Here is a 21,314-nt window from a genome sequence, read left to right on the forward strand (position 1 = left end):
ACCCCAAACATACCAAGGGCGCATGCGCTGTGTGCCAGGTGTACCTCGGTGCCATGTCCGTGTGCAACAGGGCCACTACTGACCAGCACGCTATGTTCCCATTCATGTTTCCCCCTGCAGGTCCTTATGTCTCCTGCTGCCTCTGCAAACATCCCTTTGCAGTTTGATGTCTGCCTTCACGCCACATCCACTTCATTCCCAAGTGCCAGAGACAGGCCCCACTTCTCAGCTGCTGTGTGAAATTGGTAAGTAGCTCATTCATGTGCCCCCGCAACACTGGTGTTCAACCTGTGGCACTCCTCAGGGAGGGCCACAGGTTGAAGACCCATCCCCTAGGTTAAACCCCAAACAAACCAAGGGCGCATGCGCTGTGTGCCAGGTGTACCTCGGTGCCATGTCCGTGTGCAACAGGGCCACTACTGACCAGCACGCTATTTTCCCATTCATGTTTCCCCCTGCAGGTCCTTATGTCTCCTGCTGCCTCTGCAAACATCCCTTTGCAGTTTGATGTCTGCCTTCACGCCACATCCACTTCATTCCCAAGTGCCAGAGACAGGCCCCACTTCTCAGCTGCTGTTCTGTGAAATTGGTAAGTAGCTCATTCATGTGCCCCCGCAACACTGGTGTTCAACCTGTGGCACTCCTGATGGAGGGCCACAGGTTGAAGACCCATTCCCTAGGTTAAACCCCAAACATACCAAGGGCGCATGCGCTGTGTGCCAGGTGTACCTCGGTGCCATGTCCGTGTGCAACAGGGCCACTACTGACCAGCACGCTATGTTCCCATTCATGTTTCCCCCTGCAGGTCCTTATGTCTCCTGCTGCCTCTGCAAACATCCCTTTGCAGTTTGATGTCTGCCTTCACGCCACATCCACTTCATTCCCAAGTGCCAGAGACAGGCCCCACTTCTCAGCTGCTGTGTGAAATTGGTAAGTAGCTCATTCATGTGCCCCCGCAACACTGGTGTTCAACCTGTGGCACTCCTCAGGGAGGGCCACAGGTTGAAGACCCATCCCCTAGGTTAAACCCCAAACAAACCAAGGGCGCATGCGCTGTGTGCCAGGTGTACCTCGGTGCCATGTCCGTGTGCAACAGGGCCACTACTGACCAGCACGCTATGTTCCCATTCATGTTTCCCCCTGCAGGTCCTTATGTCTCCTGCTGCCTCTGCAAACATCCCTTTGCAGTTTGATGTCTGCCTTGACGCCACATCCACTTCATTCCCAAGTGCCAGAGACAGGCCCCACTTCTCAGCTGCTGTTCTGTGAAATTGGTAAGTAGCTCATTCATGTGCCCCCGCAACACTGGTGTTCAACCTGTGGCACTCCTGATGGAGGGCCACAGGTTGAAGACCCATTCCCTAGGTTAAACCCCAAACATACCAAGGGCGCATGCGCTGTGTGCCAGGTGTACCTCGGTGCCATGTCCGTCTGCAACAGGGCCACTACTGACCAGCACGCTATGTTCCCATTCATGTTTCCCCCTGCAGGTCCTTATGTCTCCTGCTGCCTCTGCAAACATCCCTTTGCAGTTTGATGTCTGCCTTGACGCCACATCCACTTCATTCCCAAGTGCCAGAGACAGGCCCCACTTCTCAGCTGCTGTTCTGTGAAATTGGTAAGTAGCTCATTCATGTGCCCCCGCAACACTGGTGTTCAACCTGTGGCACTCCTCAGGGAGGGCCACAGGTTGAAGACCCATTCCCTAGGTTAAACCCCAAACATACCAAGGGCGCATGCGCTGTGGGCCAGGTGTAACTCAGTTCCATGTCTGTTTATAACAGGGCCAATACTAACCATTAATTTTTCCCCTTGCAGGTCCATATGTCTACTGCTGGCCACACAGAGAACACTGTGCTTGATGACCGGTTGAACCGATGGCAAAATCTTTGCATTACACCACTTGCATCGTGTGTCATAAAATTGTATTGTTATACTATAATAGTTCAATGTAAATAATTGTATACGAAAAATGATTCTTGAAATGTTGTTTGGTTCAATAAAATTTTATTGAACAATTTTGGATTTTCGACTGACATGAATCATGACCTTTGATGTTGTTTCATTTATAAATAGTTAGAAAGATATAAAAACGCTCAAAAAATGAGAAAATATTCAAAGTGTTTAGAGAAACAGAGAACCAAGATACGCCACAAGGTAAAGTTTCAGAACTGTCATTTGTTTGTAACAATGACCATTGTCACCACTGACCACGCTGCTCCTTCCAAATGTGCAGTGCGTCACATCTGGGGGGAGAAGGTTGGCCAGTGTTGACAATGGAACATTGAAATCAGCACAAATGATATACGCCACAAGGTAAAGTTTCAGAACTGTCATTTGTTTGTAACAATGACCATTGTCACCACTGACCACGCTGCTCCTTCCAAATGTGCAGTGCGTCACATCTGGGGGGAGAAGGTTGGCCAGTGTTGACAATGGAACATTGAAATCAGCACAAATGATATAAGCCACAAGGTAAAGTTTCAGAACTGTCATTTGTTTGTAACAATGACCATTGTCACCACTGACCACGCTGCTCCTTCCAAATGTGCAGTGCGTCACATCTGGGGGGAGAAGGTTGGCCAGTGTTGACAATGGAACATTGAAATCAGCACAAATGATATACGCCACAAGGTAAAGTTTCAGAACTGTCATTTGTTTGTAACAATGACCATTGTCACCACTGACCACGCTGCTCCTTCCAAATGTGCAGTGCGTCACATCTGGGGGGAGAAGGTTGGCCAGTGTTGACAATGGAACATTGAAATCAGCACAAATGATATACGCCACAAGGTAAAGTTTCAGAACTGTCATTTGTTTGTAACAATGACCATTGTCACCACTGACCACGCTGCTCCTTCCAAATGTGCAGTGCGTCACATCTGGGGGGAGAAGGTTGGCCAGTGTTGACAATGGTTCCTATGTTGCTGCATTGAAAAAAAAAAACTTATAGATAATAAACAATAAAAACTTAAATAAGTGCAATTTCACAATAAAAATACCTATTCCTTCCTAAAGAGACCAGAGTCAAATCTGGATGGAGATGGATGTTACAAGTTATTACTGTGAAAACATTGTAATTTTAAACTTTTTATAACTCCTGTGAAATCTGAGTTTCATCGTCATCGTGTGTAGGTGCTGATAATGACAGATCGTTAGCTAACGATTCAGGTTGCACACAAGATGTTGTCGCATGATCTGGCTCTCTAACATTTGGAAACATGCCTGAATATCCTGTGTACATTTGGGAATAGGAATAGGTATTTTGTGTGGGAAATACACCCCCTTTCCTCTCGTTTACTGATGCTTTTCTTTGTTTTTCACTTATGTTTTTTTTGTGCGACTTTGCAATCATGTCCTCTGCAATTAACTTCAGAGAAGTAGCAATCAACCCTGTACTGGCAGAAGTTTGTCGATGGCACTCTAACATGATATTAAAGGTATTTGCTGATTGTGCATTAGCATCTGAAATTTTCATTAAACTGTGTGCGTGGCTAGTTGTATTGTCAACCAATTTGTTGATTGACACAGCTATAATATTCAGTATATCCTGAGTAGTTTTGTATTGGCTCTGGCGGTTTACATCAATCTGTTTTACTATGTCTATAAAACCTTTAAAAGTGTTTTCTAAGCTATCTAGTCTTTTGTTTAAAACTTTTTCAAAGTCAACATGTCTCCGCTGCATTTGATCTGCCAAAGCTCTGATATGCAGATATTCTGGTTCTTCTGATGTGTCGTTGTTTCCAAGCTGCCTTGCTTGAGATGCTGTAAGGATAGAGAAATTTTGAAGAACATTCAATTACTTGATTTTATTTGTAAATAATGAAGAGTGTAGTAGAAAACCAAAGATATTGCTGAAATATATTATTACTTACGTATAGGTGTTGATTCCGATTGTCGCACCTCCACATCTCCATCCTCAGACAAATTTTCAATTAAATCAGGCCTAAAAAAACGACCAATTCCGGAGGAAAGTCCTCCACTTGTCATAGGCATATCTTCTGTAATTAAAATTCCCATAAAATTTATTATAAACAAATAAATCACACTTTTCATGTAAGGAGTGCATAACATTTCCAAAAAAGTATTACTGTTTAATAAAATACATCCCTTGATTATAAACTGGTTTTATGCCGCAATACACAGCTATTTTTTAAAAAAAAACTAACCTTTTTCTTTTGGATTTACAGTACTCTCGCATTCCATCTGTTGAGAATTTCTCTCCCTTGAGGATCGGTTACCGGAATAATTATCTATGGAACTGCTGTTGAAACCCTCAAACGTTACGTCGGTTACATCAGATGATTCAAGGAAGCATGTGGGTATACTTTGCAATTCAGCCATACTACTGCCATCATTATCTTTCGAACGTTCAAGAACTCGATTGCTGGAATTATTGTGCCTTCTTTCCGCTTGCATTAAATGTTGACGCTCATCTAATGAAGGTAAAAATATTATTAATAACATTTCATTACATTTTGGTACATAGATTTTATGCTATTAAATTATTACCATTTTTACTAGACATATTTTTCTCATTGCTAATTCTGCTGCCTCTTTTCTTTCTAGGATTCTCCTCTTCCTCCTGAATGCCTCCTCGTCTAGAGTCAACACCTCCTTTCACTCCATAAATCATTATTGGGTTTAATCGTTTCTTGATTATTTCCTCCCAGGAAAGCCACTTTATTTTCATCTCCGGTCCGCCACCTGTACCTATCTCATGTCTTCTTTGCATACCCATTTTTTTTTTAGTTTGCCTGCGGCAGTCACTATACCTTTTGATACAATGTTTGGAATCTCTTTGAACACCTGATATAGAGGTGACTTTTTCGGCAATATTATTCCACATCTTTCTTTTCAATTTTGGAGCTGTAGTTGGTGCCCTTGGACCAAACAACATATCATAATATCTATCAACTGCCTCCACCAGAGCATAATTCTCGGACTCATTGAACCGTACGCCACGTTGAGCCTTTTTCAGATTTTCACCACCGGATCCTTCACCAGAAGAATGATGAGATGCTGAGTCATCAGAAAACCTTGCAACCTCATTTGTATCACTTTGCATGCTTTCTTGACTACGGATATTTGATCGCTGCCTATCATTGGGACGCTTCTTTTCTAGACTGTTTTGTGGCCGGCTGTGATGAACATTTTGTAAATGTTGCCTTTTGCTGTGGAACATCTGCAAACAGAATGAGAATTTACAATTTAAACATCATTACATTGCAAAATTGAAATCATCTTTGGTTGAAATAAAAATAAATACCTTCGAATGTCCACTTGTGGTGGCTTTTTGTTTATTGCGCGATGCTTCAACTTTCGCCCTCCAGATTCTAAATTCGGCACTTTGCTCCCAATCCTCCTCAAATCTTTCAAAATCTTCCTCCGTTGTAGAAATATCGGAACGATGTGGGCTTCTCAATGTAGGAGACTGTATAAAAAAGATGTAGTGTTATTGTTTTTAAACAAGCACATAATAAAAATTATTTGCCATGTTCAATTTGCCCTTAGTTTACCTATCTCTTTCAGGAATTTTTATTGTATGTCTAAATAAAAGGCATGTGTGCCAATGACATTCATTGATCACCCAGTTTAAGAAACCATAATGGTTATAGACCCAGCACCCACCCATGTTTTACCAAAGCACACCAAGCTGTAACCGCTACGTTTTGCCTTATAGAAGGCTGCTGTGTCTGTTCCAACTTCTCGAATAATGTGTTGTACTTGTGAGAGCCAAATACCATTTCTTCCAATAAATTATGGTTGGATATTAGGACAACATTTTAAGAAATTGGCGTGTTATAAAATCACCATAAACAAATAAATGGATGTTAGTATTGATGTACCAACACATGGTGATTTTTAAAATCGCATTGGGGCGTGGTGTGAGGGTTGTTGGGGTTGGAATATCATATAGGAGGGTTCACTCTGAGGTGGCAACAGTATGAGCCGCACACCCACAGGCCTTGTCCGTGACACTCGATGCAATGCATATTTACTGATCCAGACTATCATTACATATTGGTGATACTATATTCATAAACCCAAAATAATTTTAATTACCCGATGTCTTCCATTGCTTTTCTTTCTAGTTCCAACAAGGCTTGTCGTCTTCAAAGCCATCTCATCCAGTTCTTGATGCTCTGTATTTTTATGCACTGAATCTTCTGAAGAGGAATCCACTGGTGAAAAAAGACTTCTTTCTGTAGACATTCCTAATAAATACAAATGTCATGATTGAGCATGGTCGTTTCAATGTACAACAAAAGATCCCCATGTGCTAAACTTGCACAGTGAATACACCCAGTTGAATAACTTTATAACAGATGCCCATAGGCGGGGTGTGGATCATGTGTGAGAATGAAATTATATATGTACAGTCATAAAGTCGTCCCCACTAGTGCAACTTCCCTGGAAGGTCGACCTGACTTAGGTCTAAAAAGGACAAGGTCTTAATGAGTTATGTTGGAATTTGAATAGAGATCGACAGGTCATAAGATGAGCAGGGAATTTCCAGCACTTATGTGGGCACGACATATAACTGTAGAAATAAGGTCAGTCTGATTGATTACCGCTTCTATTAGAATGACTACTGTTTATGCCAGACTAATATACAGACACACCCGCATAGGCACACACAGCAACTCACACACATATAAAATCCACATATATAGAAACTGCAACATACTTCACATGTACACACATAACAGGACGGACATATGCACATACACCCACAATTCATATATGGCATTAACAGACACAAATCCATGTATACACACAACAACATATGCACATACACCCACATCCATACACACAGCGTTATATGCAAAAGAACCACCATCTATACACACTTCCAGAAACATCACATGTATACACATGCAGTTGCTACAGATGCACATACACCCACAATTATAAACTGCAACTTTCAGGTACACAGACACATGTATGCACACAGCTACATGTGCCCATACATCCACATATACTGTAGACCAACCTCTCTAAATACAGTGACATAATAGCCCTTACATACACACAAGCAACACATACATAAATAAACAAAGCAGCATCTACATAAACACACAATACACATACAAATCCTCACACACTGCGACTGCCCCCTCACACCTCTAAAAGAGCCATCTAGCTATTTCTTTATTCATAAGATAGTTGGAGGTGGTCAGCTGGATGGGCTTTATGGCTGCGAGGAAGACACAGGGGCTTTCTGCGTGTGACAGGAAGTCACGTCTCCTCCTGTGACTGAGCTCCTCCAGCAATGCTGCTATTCACTGCAGCGCTGCTCCATCACAAAGCATTCTGGCTGGCACGCAGGGGCTGGAGTTTAACAAATGCTGCTGGTCAGGCAGGGTGCACCCTTAAGACGTTCCCCAACAAGAAAGTGCAAAGCTTTGAAAAGTGGCCATGCTGACCCACCCCAACCGTGCACACTTCAAAGCTCATATAACAGTACAATTTGAATTTATCCCCTTAACAACCAAGCACTAAAAAGAACCAATTTGGAAATATGAAAGACATGCCACACACAAGGAGAGTATCGTTTAAAGGACATGCTAAAATCTCACTAACAACGGACAAAACTAAAAAGCCCTAACCTGTGGTTAAATTCAAGGACAACGCTGTCGAGCAGAAGGTTCCATTTTAAAGAAAATAAACAATAGAAACAGCGCAGCAATACTGTACAAAACAACTAATAAAATAAAGGATATTACTCACTCTGTTTGAAGACACGCGGTCCGAACGTGGAAGGGGGCTGCTGTGATCCACTGCACTACGGCCATTAGACACAACACTGTCGGCATCCCAAAATGGTGGATGCGTTGCGCAGCACGTTCTTTTTATACAATACGCGTAAGTTTCGCTTAGCGAAAAAGTCACGCCCATTTTTCGATACATTTCACTTTTTTCACTTCTTGCTGTCTCCGGAAAAAAAACCTTTGAATACCTCGAAAAAAAAAATAGCGAAAAAGGATTCTTGATGCGAAATAAACGAAAACATAATGTTAAACGTAAAATAGTTTTTTTCGGAGCACATTGAATACCCCCCTTAAGCTGTGTACACATGGTTCACTTATCGCTGGCAATAAGGTCGCTGAGCGACCAAATTGCCAGCGATTGGAGTGTGCAATAAATATCCGGGTTTGACCTCCTGTTTTCAGCCTCCTAATGGTCGGGTTGTGGTATGGGACTCCGACAGTCGGGATCCAGACTGCCTGGAGTCAGACAGCATGGCAAGCGCAAAAAAGCCCCTTGCAGGCTCGCCACGCTGCGGGCACGGTGGATCGCTACGCGAGCCACCTATTCTATTCTCCCTCTATATGGGGAGCCCCACGAGGGAAAATAGCGGGTCGCCGGGCACCCGGCTCTGTCGGCGTTTTGACAGTCGGGATAACGACTGTCGGGATCCCGACTGGCACCCAATGGTTGCTGGTCGGAGGATCTTGCTCCTCCGACCAGCGACTTCCCATGCCTCTTCTCCCGGCAGTGTGTAATTTTCATCAGCGACCATCTCTGGTCGCAGATGAAAACGGGACACTGAGCGATATGATTGCTGAGCAATATATTGCCAGCGATCATATTGCCCCGTGTGTACGCACCTTTAGTGTTAAGACAGCCTGGTTTCATAAAGCATGCAGTCCTATATACATTTGTGTTGATTTTTACCATAGTGTTCCACAGTGCATACACAAAATAGCGACATACTAGGTAGGTAGATAAAATAAAATGGTACTTATATTTTAGTTGGGCACCCACTAAGCTATTTACTTACTTACTTACTTACTTACTTACTTACTAGGGAGCAGGGAAGGGGTGGGTGTAGGGCTGTCTAGGGCCACATCACCTGCAATGTCTGTATACACGGTGCCCATAAGCCGCTATCCGTGATCTCCACTCTCCCACACACACCCCATCAAACACATACACCGGCGCCATCTCCATCCCCCCCCCCCCCCACACCTACTGGCGGATCTAGCCTTTACTTCTAGGGGGGTGTTGGAGCCAGTAGGGGTACAGCAGGGAAGTCCAGAGGCCACCAAAACAATAAAAAGGGATGGGCCTATTTGTCATAATTGGTCTATCAGTGCATACACTATACATACATGTCTTTTGTATCACTGATCTCACTCATTGATAGTGGCTGATAACTGGATTGCTAAGTGTTCACTTCTGACAGTGGAGTGTAAAATTGGAATAATGTAAATGTTTTTTCTGTGTTTACATTGTTAAAAAGTTGCACACCTTCTTTGAAGTACTGTAACTACAGTATGTAACTTGTTTGCTATTTCATGCACTGTAATGTAACACTTCCCCAGAAGATGACTCTGCAATTGCCAGAATGTGAGTCTGCTTTGTGCATAATGTGTACTGATGCATTTGTGATAGATCGCCGTTTAGAACGTTTGACTTAGTGCCCCCAACCATTTGTATAAGATTTGAACAATGGTCAAAGGAGACGCATCTTTTGACCTTTTAAGTCTCGTGAGAAAAGCAAACTGTCTCTTTCTGTAGTAACTTGTGCTTTTAACATTTTTACCACAACTTAGCACATCATTATGTTATTTTTTTTCTTCTTCTAGTTACTAAAGGATCCCTCCTTAACACTTGCTACTTTGATGCCTAGTTAATGGATTTACATGAAAATACATAAAACCTCTAATTACACCTACTAAATGATTTTTAAAACTCTTTAATACTCTATATAGTTTCACAAATGTCATTCCTAAGACCCAGCCATGAGCAATTACTGCATAAGCCTTAACTTCCATGCTTAGTAACATTTTAGAGACTTAGGGGGGTATTCAATCGTTATCGAAATGGTTTTTTTCACGTGTTTTTTTTCACTTTTTCACATCGGAGAGTCCTCAGCTATTCAATCTAGTCATTCATTCAATCTAGTGTGATCATTTTTACGAGTATGTGAAATGTTTTTTTTCACGATGCATTTTCGTTTGATTCGGTAGCGATATTTCCACTTTTTCACTTTTTTTTATAGCTTTTTTTCGACTTTTCACTCAGACATATTCAATGATATGATACCGATATGAATGTTTCCGCGTGTATGCTCTTCTCAATTTTCCTTTCACCATGTCACGGGTGATGAATTCATAGATTCAACTCTGTATTTTGTTAAGTAATGGCTCGTTTGATCTCCAGAATAAAATATATGCAGGATTGTTTGCCCTTATTTTGTTTTTTTGTTATTTGTGTGAAATATTAGTTGTTTTATTACAATTCACTTCCCAGCATTGATGTCATTGCAGTTGATTCCCAAGTGCCAGAGACAGGCCCCAGTTCTCAGCTGCTGTGGGAAAATGGTAAGTAGCTGATTCATGTGCCCCTGCACCACTGGTCTTCAATCTGTGACACTCCTGATGGAGGGCCACAGGCTGAAGACCCATTCCCTAGTTTAAACCCATAACAAACCAAGGGCGCATGCGCTGTGTGCCAGGTGTAACTCTGTGCCATGTCTGTCTATAACAGGGCCACTACTGACCAGCTCTCTATGTTCCCATTAATGTTTCCCCTTGCAGGTCCTTACGTCTCCTGCTGCCTCCGCAAACAGCCCTTTGCAGTTTGATGTCTGCCTTGATGCCATTGCAGTTGATTCCCAAGTGCCAGAGACAGGTTTCGCTTAGCGAAAAAGTCACACCCATTTTTCGATACATTTCGCTTTTTTCACTTCTTGCTGTCTCCGGAAAAAAAACCTTTGAATACCTCGAAAAAAAAAATAGCGAAAAAGGATTCTTGATGCGAAATAAACGAAAACATAATGTTAAACGTAAAATAGTTTTTTTCGGAGCACATTGAATACCCCCCTTACTGTACATTGCAATTAAGTATAATATTAGCTCTCCATAAAACATTTCTTATTCACTCTGTTCTGCACATGTATTGAGAAATGTGTATGTTTTTGTGCTAAATATTGTGTCCACAGATGTATATGAACATTTTACCATTCTCAAATGGCATTTGTAACACCAATACTTCTTTCCTTCAGGTGTAGGTTGTCTTTTATTTTAGTCATTAAAATCCTTATCAATTTCAAATGTTTAAAATAGATAACTACTTTATGCTTTACATCACACACTCCTGTATTTTTAATAGACCTCTGTAGTGCTCTAGTGATTTATTTAGGGCAGGGTGCTGACCACCGAACAGGGCACATATTTCAATTGTAAGACACATTTTACATTCGAAATTTAAGTTCGAAACAAACAAAAAAAAAAAACATAAAAAAATTGCACACTGAGCCAGGGTTATGCAAAACTAGCATAGAGTAAACACTACATCTCCAGTACATACAGTGGAGCCAGTGAAGCAAATAATCCAGTGTTAAAATCTGAGTTGATGAACTCCAAATTTGTTACAAACCAGTCTTTGAGATCTACCGGTTCACCTAGCTGGTGCACATGTATAATTATTACTAACTGACACTTTTTCAAACATGTGCTGCATTCATTCCTAACCAACAGATTCACAGGTGGCCTGGAAAACATAAAATGTTAAACTGCTAGACCAGTCTTAAGGACTGTTTTGGCTAACCCTCCATTAGCCTAATATTTGGTCAAAATAGATGTTTTAAGAATCTCTGTGTGTGTATCCAAATGAATGTAAGAGATTTTATTTTAATTTGTATGCCACATTATTCATATAAAGTAGACAACCTTGTTTTGAGGGTGATTTTCAGGGTGATTTTTCAGTTCAGGGCATTTATAGGTCTACTTATTTTTGGTATTTGAATTTTATCCTGTAATTTCTAATAGTTTTAGAGATAAAAAAATTAATGAATAATTCTATAGTTCCCAGTCATAAAATATATATTCTACATGGTATAAGAAACACTGGGGTTAATTCAGATTACACTCCTTTTGTATTTTTCTCTTATATTGTTGATAAAAATATTTAATAAGACACTTTTTCACTGAAATTGTGCTACGGTTTCTAAAGCTGGCAATCTCTTTGCTTGATAAATGTAACAGCAGACAGATTTCTCTGTGTTTATAAGAGTGCCATCTTGATAGATGGGCCTCCCACATCAAAAGCTGTAATCTGATTTATGTAAGGCTCTGCACATGGCAAATCAGATTGCAGCAGATAATTTATGAATGAGGGGTAGGATATGCTATTTGCACTCTTCAGTAGTAACAGTAGGGGGCTTACGTTCATTTACAGATCACAACCAAAATGTTATCTGCTGTGTAGTATCACTATATATATATATATATATATATATATATATATATATATATATATATATATATATATATATATATATATATATATATATATATATATATATATATAATATATATATATCTATAATATATATATATCTACTCCAACTATTATTTGTATGTATTCTAAGCAATGCAGACAAATTGGAAGGGTGGGGAAGAATTGATTATTATGTTGCTAAAATGAATAGAGACATACGGAACATTTAGAATAGGTAAATAAAGGGAAATTGATCATTATGAATCTAGTTTTATGGGCAAAAAAGGCCTAGTTTATTTTGAAGGGGCAATCACTGATACCCCTTTCACACTGCAGCTCTTAACCGGTACATGCGTGTCCAAGTCATGGGAGAATTGAATTGCTGTTATAGGTGACCATTAATAAAATTGAATTCCCTGTGTTATGTAATATTTGCAGTCCTCTGCCAGGAAAGTGCATTCCTTATTTTAGTGTTGTTTTTTTTATGAAGTGGAAATCCTATTTGTCTTTCTCCCATGTTCCACGCTCCTTTTTAGTACAAGATACTTGTTCTTATAACACACTTGAACTGAGCTACATTTGGCCTTTCTACTGAAGCTTTTGGTAATCATGGTTATTTTCTGTGTTTGTCTTTTTTTTTTTTTGGTTCTTCTGAGCCTGATGTTGAAGGTCACTAATGTAACAGCTGCTTCTCTTTTTGACCTTTCGTGATCTTAACCTTCTCTTCTTTTATATCAGTCAGACCAATCATATGTTTTTTTTGTTCTGTGACCTTTGATGCTTTCAATACAAGTAGTTTGAATTCAGTAGAGTACTTCTGTGTACCACCAAATCAATGTCTTATAGGGTTATTTATATGAAGCATTCTTTTAGAGTATGGAATGTATAAATGTGCTTCTCTATACCATTGAATAGAAATTTTAATTTGTGGTAATTTTGTCTAACACTTTGAGTGCTGAATTTGTAATAATTGGTGTAAAATTGCTAAGCAAACATTCTTTTATTCATCATAATGACCTGTAATGTTTACCTTTTTTTTAAAAAAATTTACATTTATGTTACAAATTTGAGGAACGCCGGCATTTTTAGTGGATATATTGCACATCTCACAGAGATGTTGGTACTCAAAGGGTTTAACCTAGTGTGCAGTATGGTTAAAACTGCATTTCTCATACAGTCCAAATTAGGTAAAAAAGCATATATATTTTTGAATTATTATTATTATCATCATTATCATAATTTTGTAAGGTGCACCAAGGGTTCCATAATATCGCAATAGGCTTATTAAATGGAGGTTTATTGTGTTTCCTATGACCTTAATTAATGGTGTGCTTGAAAGAATCTCGGTCCCATTTCACAAATCTATTAATAGTTTTCAGTCATGTTTCTGAAATATGTAGATCAGCTCTGAATGCTAGATATAATAAACAGAAACCTCACAAAATGAACTACTAATCTGTTGCAGACAACAAAACTTCATATCTTAGATTTCTGCGTGAATATCCTGCTCTGATTAACTATTAAGTTATCAGGACAATCCTTTAAAATGAAGTATACCCCTTATAGCACAGTCACGCCCCCCCTCTTGATTTGATGCCTATAGAAGTTAATATGTTAGAAGATTACATTAATCCAGTTCAGGAGTGGCCAACCAATCCGAGGCAGTGAGCTAAAAAATATGTAGAGCCGATACTATGCAACAAATGGGCATAGCCTAGCTCCCATAAGGCAATGCCCATTTTAAAATGGGTTGTGGCCTAGATGGCACAGGGTCATGTGCTATTTTTGTGATCACACCTTTTGGAATGTTAGATTCTAAAAAGGCCCCTTTTCACTAGTCAGATTTGGCCTGTATTCTTCAGTTCAATTTTTAAACTAAATGTTAGTTTATAAACAATGCCTTAATTCTCCTCTGCCTACTTTTTTACTAATTAGTTTCACCCTATTAAATCTCCGTGCTGATTTTTTTGCCTGCTTAAAAAATCCAGCACTGGAGAAAACCATGAGGATCAGCACATTTTCTGCTGGTCCACACATGTTTTGTCGAATTCATGGGCTTTTTGACTACTTTTGGGTCCATTTTCACCCATGCTGGTTAAAAAATATATAGCTATATTTAAAAAAAAGACAATTGAATGAAAAAAACAAAAACAATTGAATACCCCCCCCCCCCCAGAAGCTTTGGTAAATTTACCCCTAAGGGGGGTAATCAATCAGTGCCATTTTTACCGACAGTCGAGAAATGTATACTTCTCAGTCAAATTTACATTTAACCTACAGTATGTGACTTTTTATCAGAAGTTTGAGAAATTGGCTGAGTCAGAGAACACGTGGTTTGATGAATTACTCGCTGATGCAGCTGTTCCAGAAAAACTGCATTCACAAAAAAAATACACCCAAAATGTCTGCAATTTAATAGGGAGCCCCCCCCCCCTCCCTACCCCCAGCTAGCCGAATAAAAAGGACTAATTAAATACCCCCTAAGACTTACATGTGCAGGGGAGTATGTGAAGTACTGTATAATGCCCATTGTTCACACTGAATGCATCTGCAATTCATAATACAATTATTATTTTTACTATTATTACCATTTATATTTTTCCACAAGGGATTCGCGGCGCTCAGTTACATAGAGGATTAAACTTAAAAAAATAGGCAAAATAAGAACACAGTGAGTTTCAGTTCAAGACAATGTAGAACAAGTACAGGGTATATAAACTAAGCTACATTAGCCACTGACACTAAAGTAAGCACAAGAGGAGAAGGCTTTGCTTGTGAGAACTTACATACTAAAGAGGAGTGGTAACTGAAAGGGATGGGGTAGACAGTGAGCACGGAACAGAGAGTTAATGTCACGTTTCGTGAAGCACCAGCTGGATTGTAACGGAGGCTGGGTGCTTTAATGTAGGGATGTTGCATGAAAGACTGATTGGAGTGAAGCAATTGGATAAAATTAAACCTTTTTTAATAAAGAGACTGCGGTACAAGATATGAATGATGGCATAAAGAATAACTGTAGATATTGTTAAACTGAAAGAAGGCTATAATAAACAGTACTTATTGGAGAGCTTGAAGATGATTGGGAAGTTCGATGATTGAAGAAAGATTGGATGGTTGAATGATTGGATGAAGGATTGGATGAAAGAGAAGAAGATAAAGTCCAGTTGAATCTGTGCTGAGTGAGATCGTAGCTGCAGGACCAGGGATGCGACCACGGATAATAACCGTGAGGAATGAAGGAAGAAGATGACACCCTTTGGGGGGTAAACCTTGTCCTATCCTAATAGGCGGCAGAGGGTTCCGTGATGAAATGGTGGAGCAGTGGACGATCAGCAGGGAGATCAGCGAAGACTTTCACCAGGATGGGAAGGAGAGCTGTAGTGGATACTACAGGGATAGCCAGGAGTGACCAATGATGTTAGCGGGTAGACATCATTGTACTGACTGCCGGTCTGACCCGGCTAGTCAGACTTTAAGGGTAGAGCTGAGCGGTAATTGGCTGCGCATGTGACCTCACGCTTTGGAGCCGCGTAGCATAGGCTGTAGCAACCAAGAAGATGGCCGCCACCAGATGCGGTGACAGAACCAGCCGGCGGAGAATATACGCAGAGGCGCTGCAGCCGGCGGAGAATATACGCAGAGGCGCTGCAGCCGGCGCATTCCAGCCAGAGGCCTAACATGACACAGACACCATCATGGCAGCCCATGCCTCACGCCACCCAGAGCCTGCACAGCAGGAGACTGTCACCACCAGGTGACAGCTGTGGTGTGCAGAGTGTCGGAACGCAGACAGCCAGCATGGGTATCAGCAGCGGAGGTGAGCACCAAGACAGAGGGTAGCATATCAGATGTCTGTAGGACCGGGACAGCACAGGGAGCCAGGGTAGCTGAGATGGTGGTCGTGACAGTTAAGATGAGAGTTGCCTGAGATAAGGTCAGAGATATAAATGGGAGAAGAGAGTTTTGTGAGTATGAGAATCTTGAATTGGATTATAAAAGGGAAGGGGAACCAGTGAAGGGCTTGTAAGAGAGAAAATTATAGTGAAGTTCTAACTTCTAACTGACAAGTCACCTCCATTTTCTCGGAGTGGCGAGGCAAAGGACTGCACAACGGGATGCAGTTTTCTTGCTCATACAAGCCATCCTGTGATGTCATCCTGAGGAAGCCTAGGCTTAAGCCCCATACACTTGTCAGATTTGGGCTGATTTTCACCCAATTCCAACGGATCAGGTTGAGAAATTGGATGAATCAGCCCATATCGGATGTTTGGTCCCGTGCGCATCGGAGTTGGAGGTCAGACGGGCAGAAAATAAGATGACTGAAACGGGACTGAAACGGGACGAAAAGTGTATCTGTCCTGCTGGAACGTTATTTTTTTTAAATATCTCTTAAAACTTTTGGGAGTTTAATTCTGAGTAAGAAAATTGCTAAACTATTTACAACATCTTTAAATGTTAAATAGCAGATTGTTATGATTTTATGGTCTCATCTCTGCAGTGAATTAATGTATAGAGACTTTAATACCAAATTAAAAATGGCTGTCCGCTTTGAAAAAAGACTTGTTCTTATACACATTTCATGTAAGAAAATCTTGTGATAATGTTTAAATCATTAGTTAGAAAAAAATGTGATTATCCTCCACCAGTTATTTGAAAGAAATGTGGGGGAGATCCACTCACTTGGGTTACAGCACTTAGTATTCCCAGGTGGTCTCCCATCTAATTACTAACCCGACCCAACACTGCTTAGCCGAACAATGCCATCAAAAGTATTTTAATAAGTTAATTATTCCCGTTTGACAAATATTTGCTTTCTCTTCACCATGCTCCAGGAATTAAATACTCAAGTAAGTAAATATTTTTGTGCATGTTACTTATAAAGTTGAATGCTGAGTGGTCTTCCACATCTACTGTCTTATGATATGTCAATCTTTTATACCTCTTTCACATCGCTGTCTGGTACAACCCGGGTTTGTAATCCCTGGTCCCACCCCGCCTTCACCCGAGTCTGACCCTTACACACTAAACCAGGGTCGCCCATAATAGACAAGGCGACCAGGGTTTAACACTTCTTTATATCTTGGGTAAATTGCCAGCTTATTAGAACCGTGTGATTTTTAGTTTGGTGCTTTCACACAGCACCTGGGCCCATCAACAACTATTAAAGGTGCAGTGTGAAAGGGGAATGAGAATAAATGTTGATTCATGGTGCAGGCATCAGTGATTTCTCAGCAACACCAGGCCTTTTAAATGACTGCTGCTAAAAAAAAAAAAAAAAAAAAAATTTGCCTTTTAAATGATTGTGGCTTTGAAAACATCGGCTAGTCTCCCCATAAACTTGCCAAAAGCCTACATGTCACAGGCCTTTACTGTATACAGTCCCTTTTCTCTGTTAAGTGTGCCTTGCCTTGGTCTTGCAGCTCGCCATAGGCTTTATTCTCTTTTTTCTATCAGTAGTATGGAAAAATGCATCATTATTCGCTGTCATAAAAGGTATTTCGAGTGGCATGCCTTTGTATGGGCAATATCCTTAACATGCAATGGTCTAAGATTCACCTGAGAAATCATATATTTTACTAATTTACAAAGGGTTATATATGAATGTTGACCTATACAAAAATATACTACATGCCCAATTATAAACCTCTTTTTATTATCTTCCACACTCTAGGCAAAGAAACTACAGGAAAAGGAGCGTGAACTTAAGAGACAGGATGATTATTACAAGGAGCAGCTGGTCAGACTGGAAGAGCGAGTAAGTGTGACCATGTACAAAATAAAATTGCCGTTTTGTCATCTCTAAAGCAAATTCTATCCTTCTTTGTTTTTTTAATTATACACTGAAACAGTTTGGGATAGATTGTAAAAAAAGAATAAAGGTACCTTTTTATTTCACTTTACATTTTTGTTAGAGTACTGTGGGTGCTCCTTTCTTTTGAAAAAGGTGATATAGTGCATGTCTTAAAGTAGTTATGCCACATTACATGATCTTAGTTCTAGCACATATTGTAGGCGGCATGATGAACATGCTATGAGTAGGAAGCCATTTTGTATGTTTTTCTGGTTTTTAGATTACGTAAAACTGAAAATAATTCATGGTGACCCAGGGTAACATAATTTTAGCATGATTAATGTTGAAGTTGTATTTACTCCTCCAAATAATGGCAAAGCACATCAGCCATAAAAGGCCTAAGTAATCGCTAACTGATAGCTGAACTAGTGGAGTTAGGAGTTAATTACTTTTGTTATTTTCTAATTAGATTTGATATTTGCTAATTATATTATATTGTATAATGTGAGTTATGTGTAGAAATAGATGAAAGCAGGCATGGGGGCCACATTTAACACACCTTGCACCCAGCACTTACCATCGATTGCCCAATTCTTGGTACTTATGTAGTATCTGGGCGTCCGATTTAGAAATCGCATCGCATGCAACCAAATCGTATGCGATGCGATGGTCAAGATTTTTCCATAGGATTCAATGTTAAAATGGTCTGAGTCCATTTTAACATAGAATTCAATGGGAAAAAGGGGTCCTTTTCCTTTCCCCACTATCCAAGTGGGCATGGAGTTGGATATAAACCTGTGGCGAGCCACCGAGCCCGAAGCGTGGCGAGCGGACACAGAATACTTTTTAAGAAATATGCGGCCCCTCGCGGGGCTCGCTTCGCTCGCCACGCTTCAGGCTCGGTGGCTCGCTGCGCTCGCCACGCTATATAAGATCAACTCTATGCCCACTTGGATAGTGCGGAAATGAACAGGACCTTCTTAACATTGAATCCTATGCAAAATCGCATCGAATCGCATCGCATCTGATTGTATGCCTTAAGGTAAGGCATACAATCACAAAATCGGACGCCCAGATACTACATAAGTACCCAATTCTTTACTCATTTGGCAATGAATCTCCAAAGATATGTATCCAGAACGAGGGCTCTGCACAGCAGCTAGCAAAGGCTCTGGCACTGTTCCAGAGTCCTTGCTTTCTTCTGCACATGTGCCAACTTTTGGAATATATCTCCTGGATGGCGCCATCGTGAATGTTTAGGGAGTTGCTGCATTGATCTGCACAAATGCCAGCCCCACAACTAAAATTCAACTGGATCATAATAAATTAATAGGTACTGTTTCAGACTAATTTGAAGGATAGAGCAGAATACAACTAACCCACTAGAAGCTTACTCGTTAATTGAAGATTTGAGCATACCATGCAATGTAAACAGATAGACCAACTTGCGTAGGCACTGCATGTTGGTGTTTTACCTATAATGTAAATCCAGGGTTTAATGTGGCAGTATCACCAGGTATGGCACTGGTGAGCTGCATATGCTGTGTGGAACAGGAGGGATCTGTTCACACAGAAGAAAAGGAGTGTGCCCTTTGTACAGAGTTCAAGAGAGGCAGTGTAGCTGCAGAGAAAATTAGTCTGGAAGACATGCTGCAGTCAGGAGGGACTTCTTTATAGAGACATGTGAGGCTGCAGGTGAAATCAAGCTGGCAAATGGGCTGAGACTTTGGGCAGGACTGAGACTTTGTGTAAGAAGCCAGAGGCCAAGCCAGACCAGACTAAAGGCCAATACACACTGGACGATTTTGAGCTCTAAGCAGCTCTGTTTTGCCGTTTGAGCTGTTTTCAGCTCAAAAGCCGCCCAGTGTGTACGGGCCGGTTGTGAGCAGTTAGCGCTGATGCCAGCTCCCGCAGTCATCAGGCACCCATGCACTTTAACTAGATTACAAAAGACTGAAATACTTTGGTCCTTATATTTGCAGATTAGCTGTCCTTTTTATACTTAGGGGTGTATAGTGAGTCAGTGCCCTGGATGGGGCAAGCTAGGCTGTGTATTGTTTTCTGTTCATGTGTGTTTTCTGATTTATGCTGAAAGTAAAGCACCATACCATTTTATTTACATAAAAAGTTGTGTTTGATCCTGGTATTAGCAAAACCTCCATTTCTATAAATCTGCACTTTAGTAAATATTCCCCTTTATTCCAAAATCACCCCAAAATTCCTTTTGGGTCAATCTCTTAGCTTTTCTTTTCTTTTTTTTTTGCTTCTATTTTATATTGTTACAAGATGTGCCTCTTGGCCATTTAAAATCCATTATTGTGGATGACTGTAGACAGCCTCCCTGTACGTATATCTACAAGAGCAATATCGTCCCCAGATTAAACAGCGTGATAGTGAGCGTTTTAGAAAATGAACTAAAGGACCCCCCAAAAGAAAATTTGAACTCCAAAGCTAGGGTACGTCAATGATATACATAAACCAAAAATACAAATGTAGTAACCAGGTATTAAAAAATAGATGAAATAAAAGCGCTTGAACATTTCAATAATTCATGAAAACAACTTGATATTACATCTCAAAAAACATTCTATAAGTATAGGTATATAATAGTCACCAGTTAGGGACCAAAGTCCAGCTCTATGGCAATGTCAGTCCATCCCTATAATGTCTCTGAAGAAATTCCCTGGTGGATGTTTTTGTTCTTGTGTGGTCCCAAATATCCTCAGTGATGGTGTATAGTAGCTTTCGCACAATAGGAGATGTAGCAATGTCAGCTCTTGTATAGTTGTGGCCAGCTGGCTCAATATAGGGTGACATTGCCATAGAGCTGGACAGGGGTCCTTGTAAGTCTGGCAGCCTAGATTTAATAACCAAGAAATTGGTGGTGCGAAACAAGAGTCTGCTCCTAATACTGTACTGTATATTCATAAATTAATGAAGCTTTTAAAGAAAGAACACCATACCTACTGTTAAACATGGTGAAGGATTAGATATGTGCATGGCTGCTTTGCTGCATCTGACACAGGCTTCCTTGAATATTTGCTGGGTGCAAGGAATTCTCAATACTAGCAAGGCATTCTGAAGTAAAACATACAGTATTCCCCAGTGTCCAAAAGCCGTGTCTCAAATGCCAGTCATGTGTCTTGAACCCAAAACACACAGCTAAAAGAACACAAGAATGGGTAAGAACAAAACAGTGGATGTAGGCCCTCATTCTAGTTTCAACGGTTCCCTGCGTGTTCGCGATGGTGAGTGACTGCACATGTGCATAAACTTTTATGCACATGTG

General features: G+C 40.6%; 2 protein-coding genes and 1 long non-coding RNA gene across 4 annotated transcripts in view; 2 read left to right on the forward strand and 1 right to left on the reverse strand.

Moving 5' to 3' along the window:
* The window catches only part of CHCHD3 (coiled-coil-helix-coiled-coil-helix domain containing 3), a 248,043-nt gene that overhangs the window by 150,423 nt on the left and 76,306 nt on the right, over positions 1–21,314 (forward strand). The window contains exons 5-6 of the mRNA XM_083183331.1: positions 17,067–17,081; positions 17,906–17,989. Coding sequence (XP_083039457.1) covers positions 17,067–17,081; positions 17,906–17,989 — 99 coding nt within the window. The remainder of the gene's footprint in view (positions 1–17,066; positions 17,082–17,905; positions 17,990–21,314) is intronic.
* On the forward strand, positions 1,517–5,280 carry LOC146074814 (uncharacterized). Its single transcript, XR_014473458.1, has 4 exons — positions 1,517–1,618; positions 1,819–3,440; positions 4,191–4,318; positions 4,570–5,280. It is a non-coding gene; the product is annotated as an uncharacterized LOC146074814 (long non-coding RNA).
* Positions 2,474–8,067, reverse strand: LOC146074813 (uncharacterized). 2 transcript variants are annotated; one of them, XM_083183329.1, is made up of 7 exons: positions 7,735–8,067; positions 6,067–6,218; positions 5,270–5,434; positions 4,513–5,185; positions 4,170–4,436; positions 3,876–4,001; positions 2,474–3,765 (listed from the first exon to the last, which is right to left on the reverse strand). In XM_083183329.1, exons 2-7 carry the CDS (start codon positions 6,214–6,216, stop codon positions 3,092–3,094), a joined length of 2,055 nt encoding a protein of 684 aa, XP_083039455.1. In that variant the 5' UTR covers positions 6,217–6,218; positions 7,735–8,067; the 3' UTR covers positions 2,474–3,091. The 2 variants fall into 2 exon arrangements, with proteins under 2 accessions (XP_083039455.1, XP_083039456.1); XM_083183330.1 differs by having other exon boundaries at positions 7,129–8,067.

Source organism: Crinia signifera, chromosome 4, assembly GCF_055691185.1.
Source record: "Crinia signifera chromosome 4, ASM5569118v1, whole genome shotgun sequence".
Classification (NCBI taxonomy): Eukaryota; Metazoa; Chordata; class Amphibia; order Anura; family Myobatrachidae; genus Crinia; species Crinia signifera.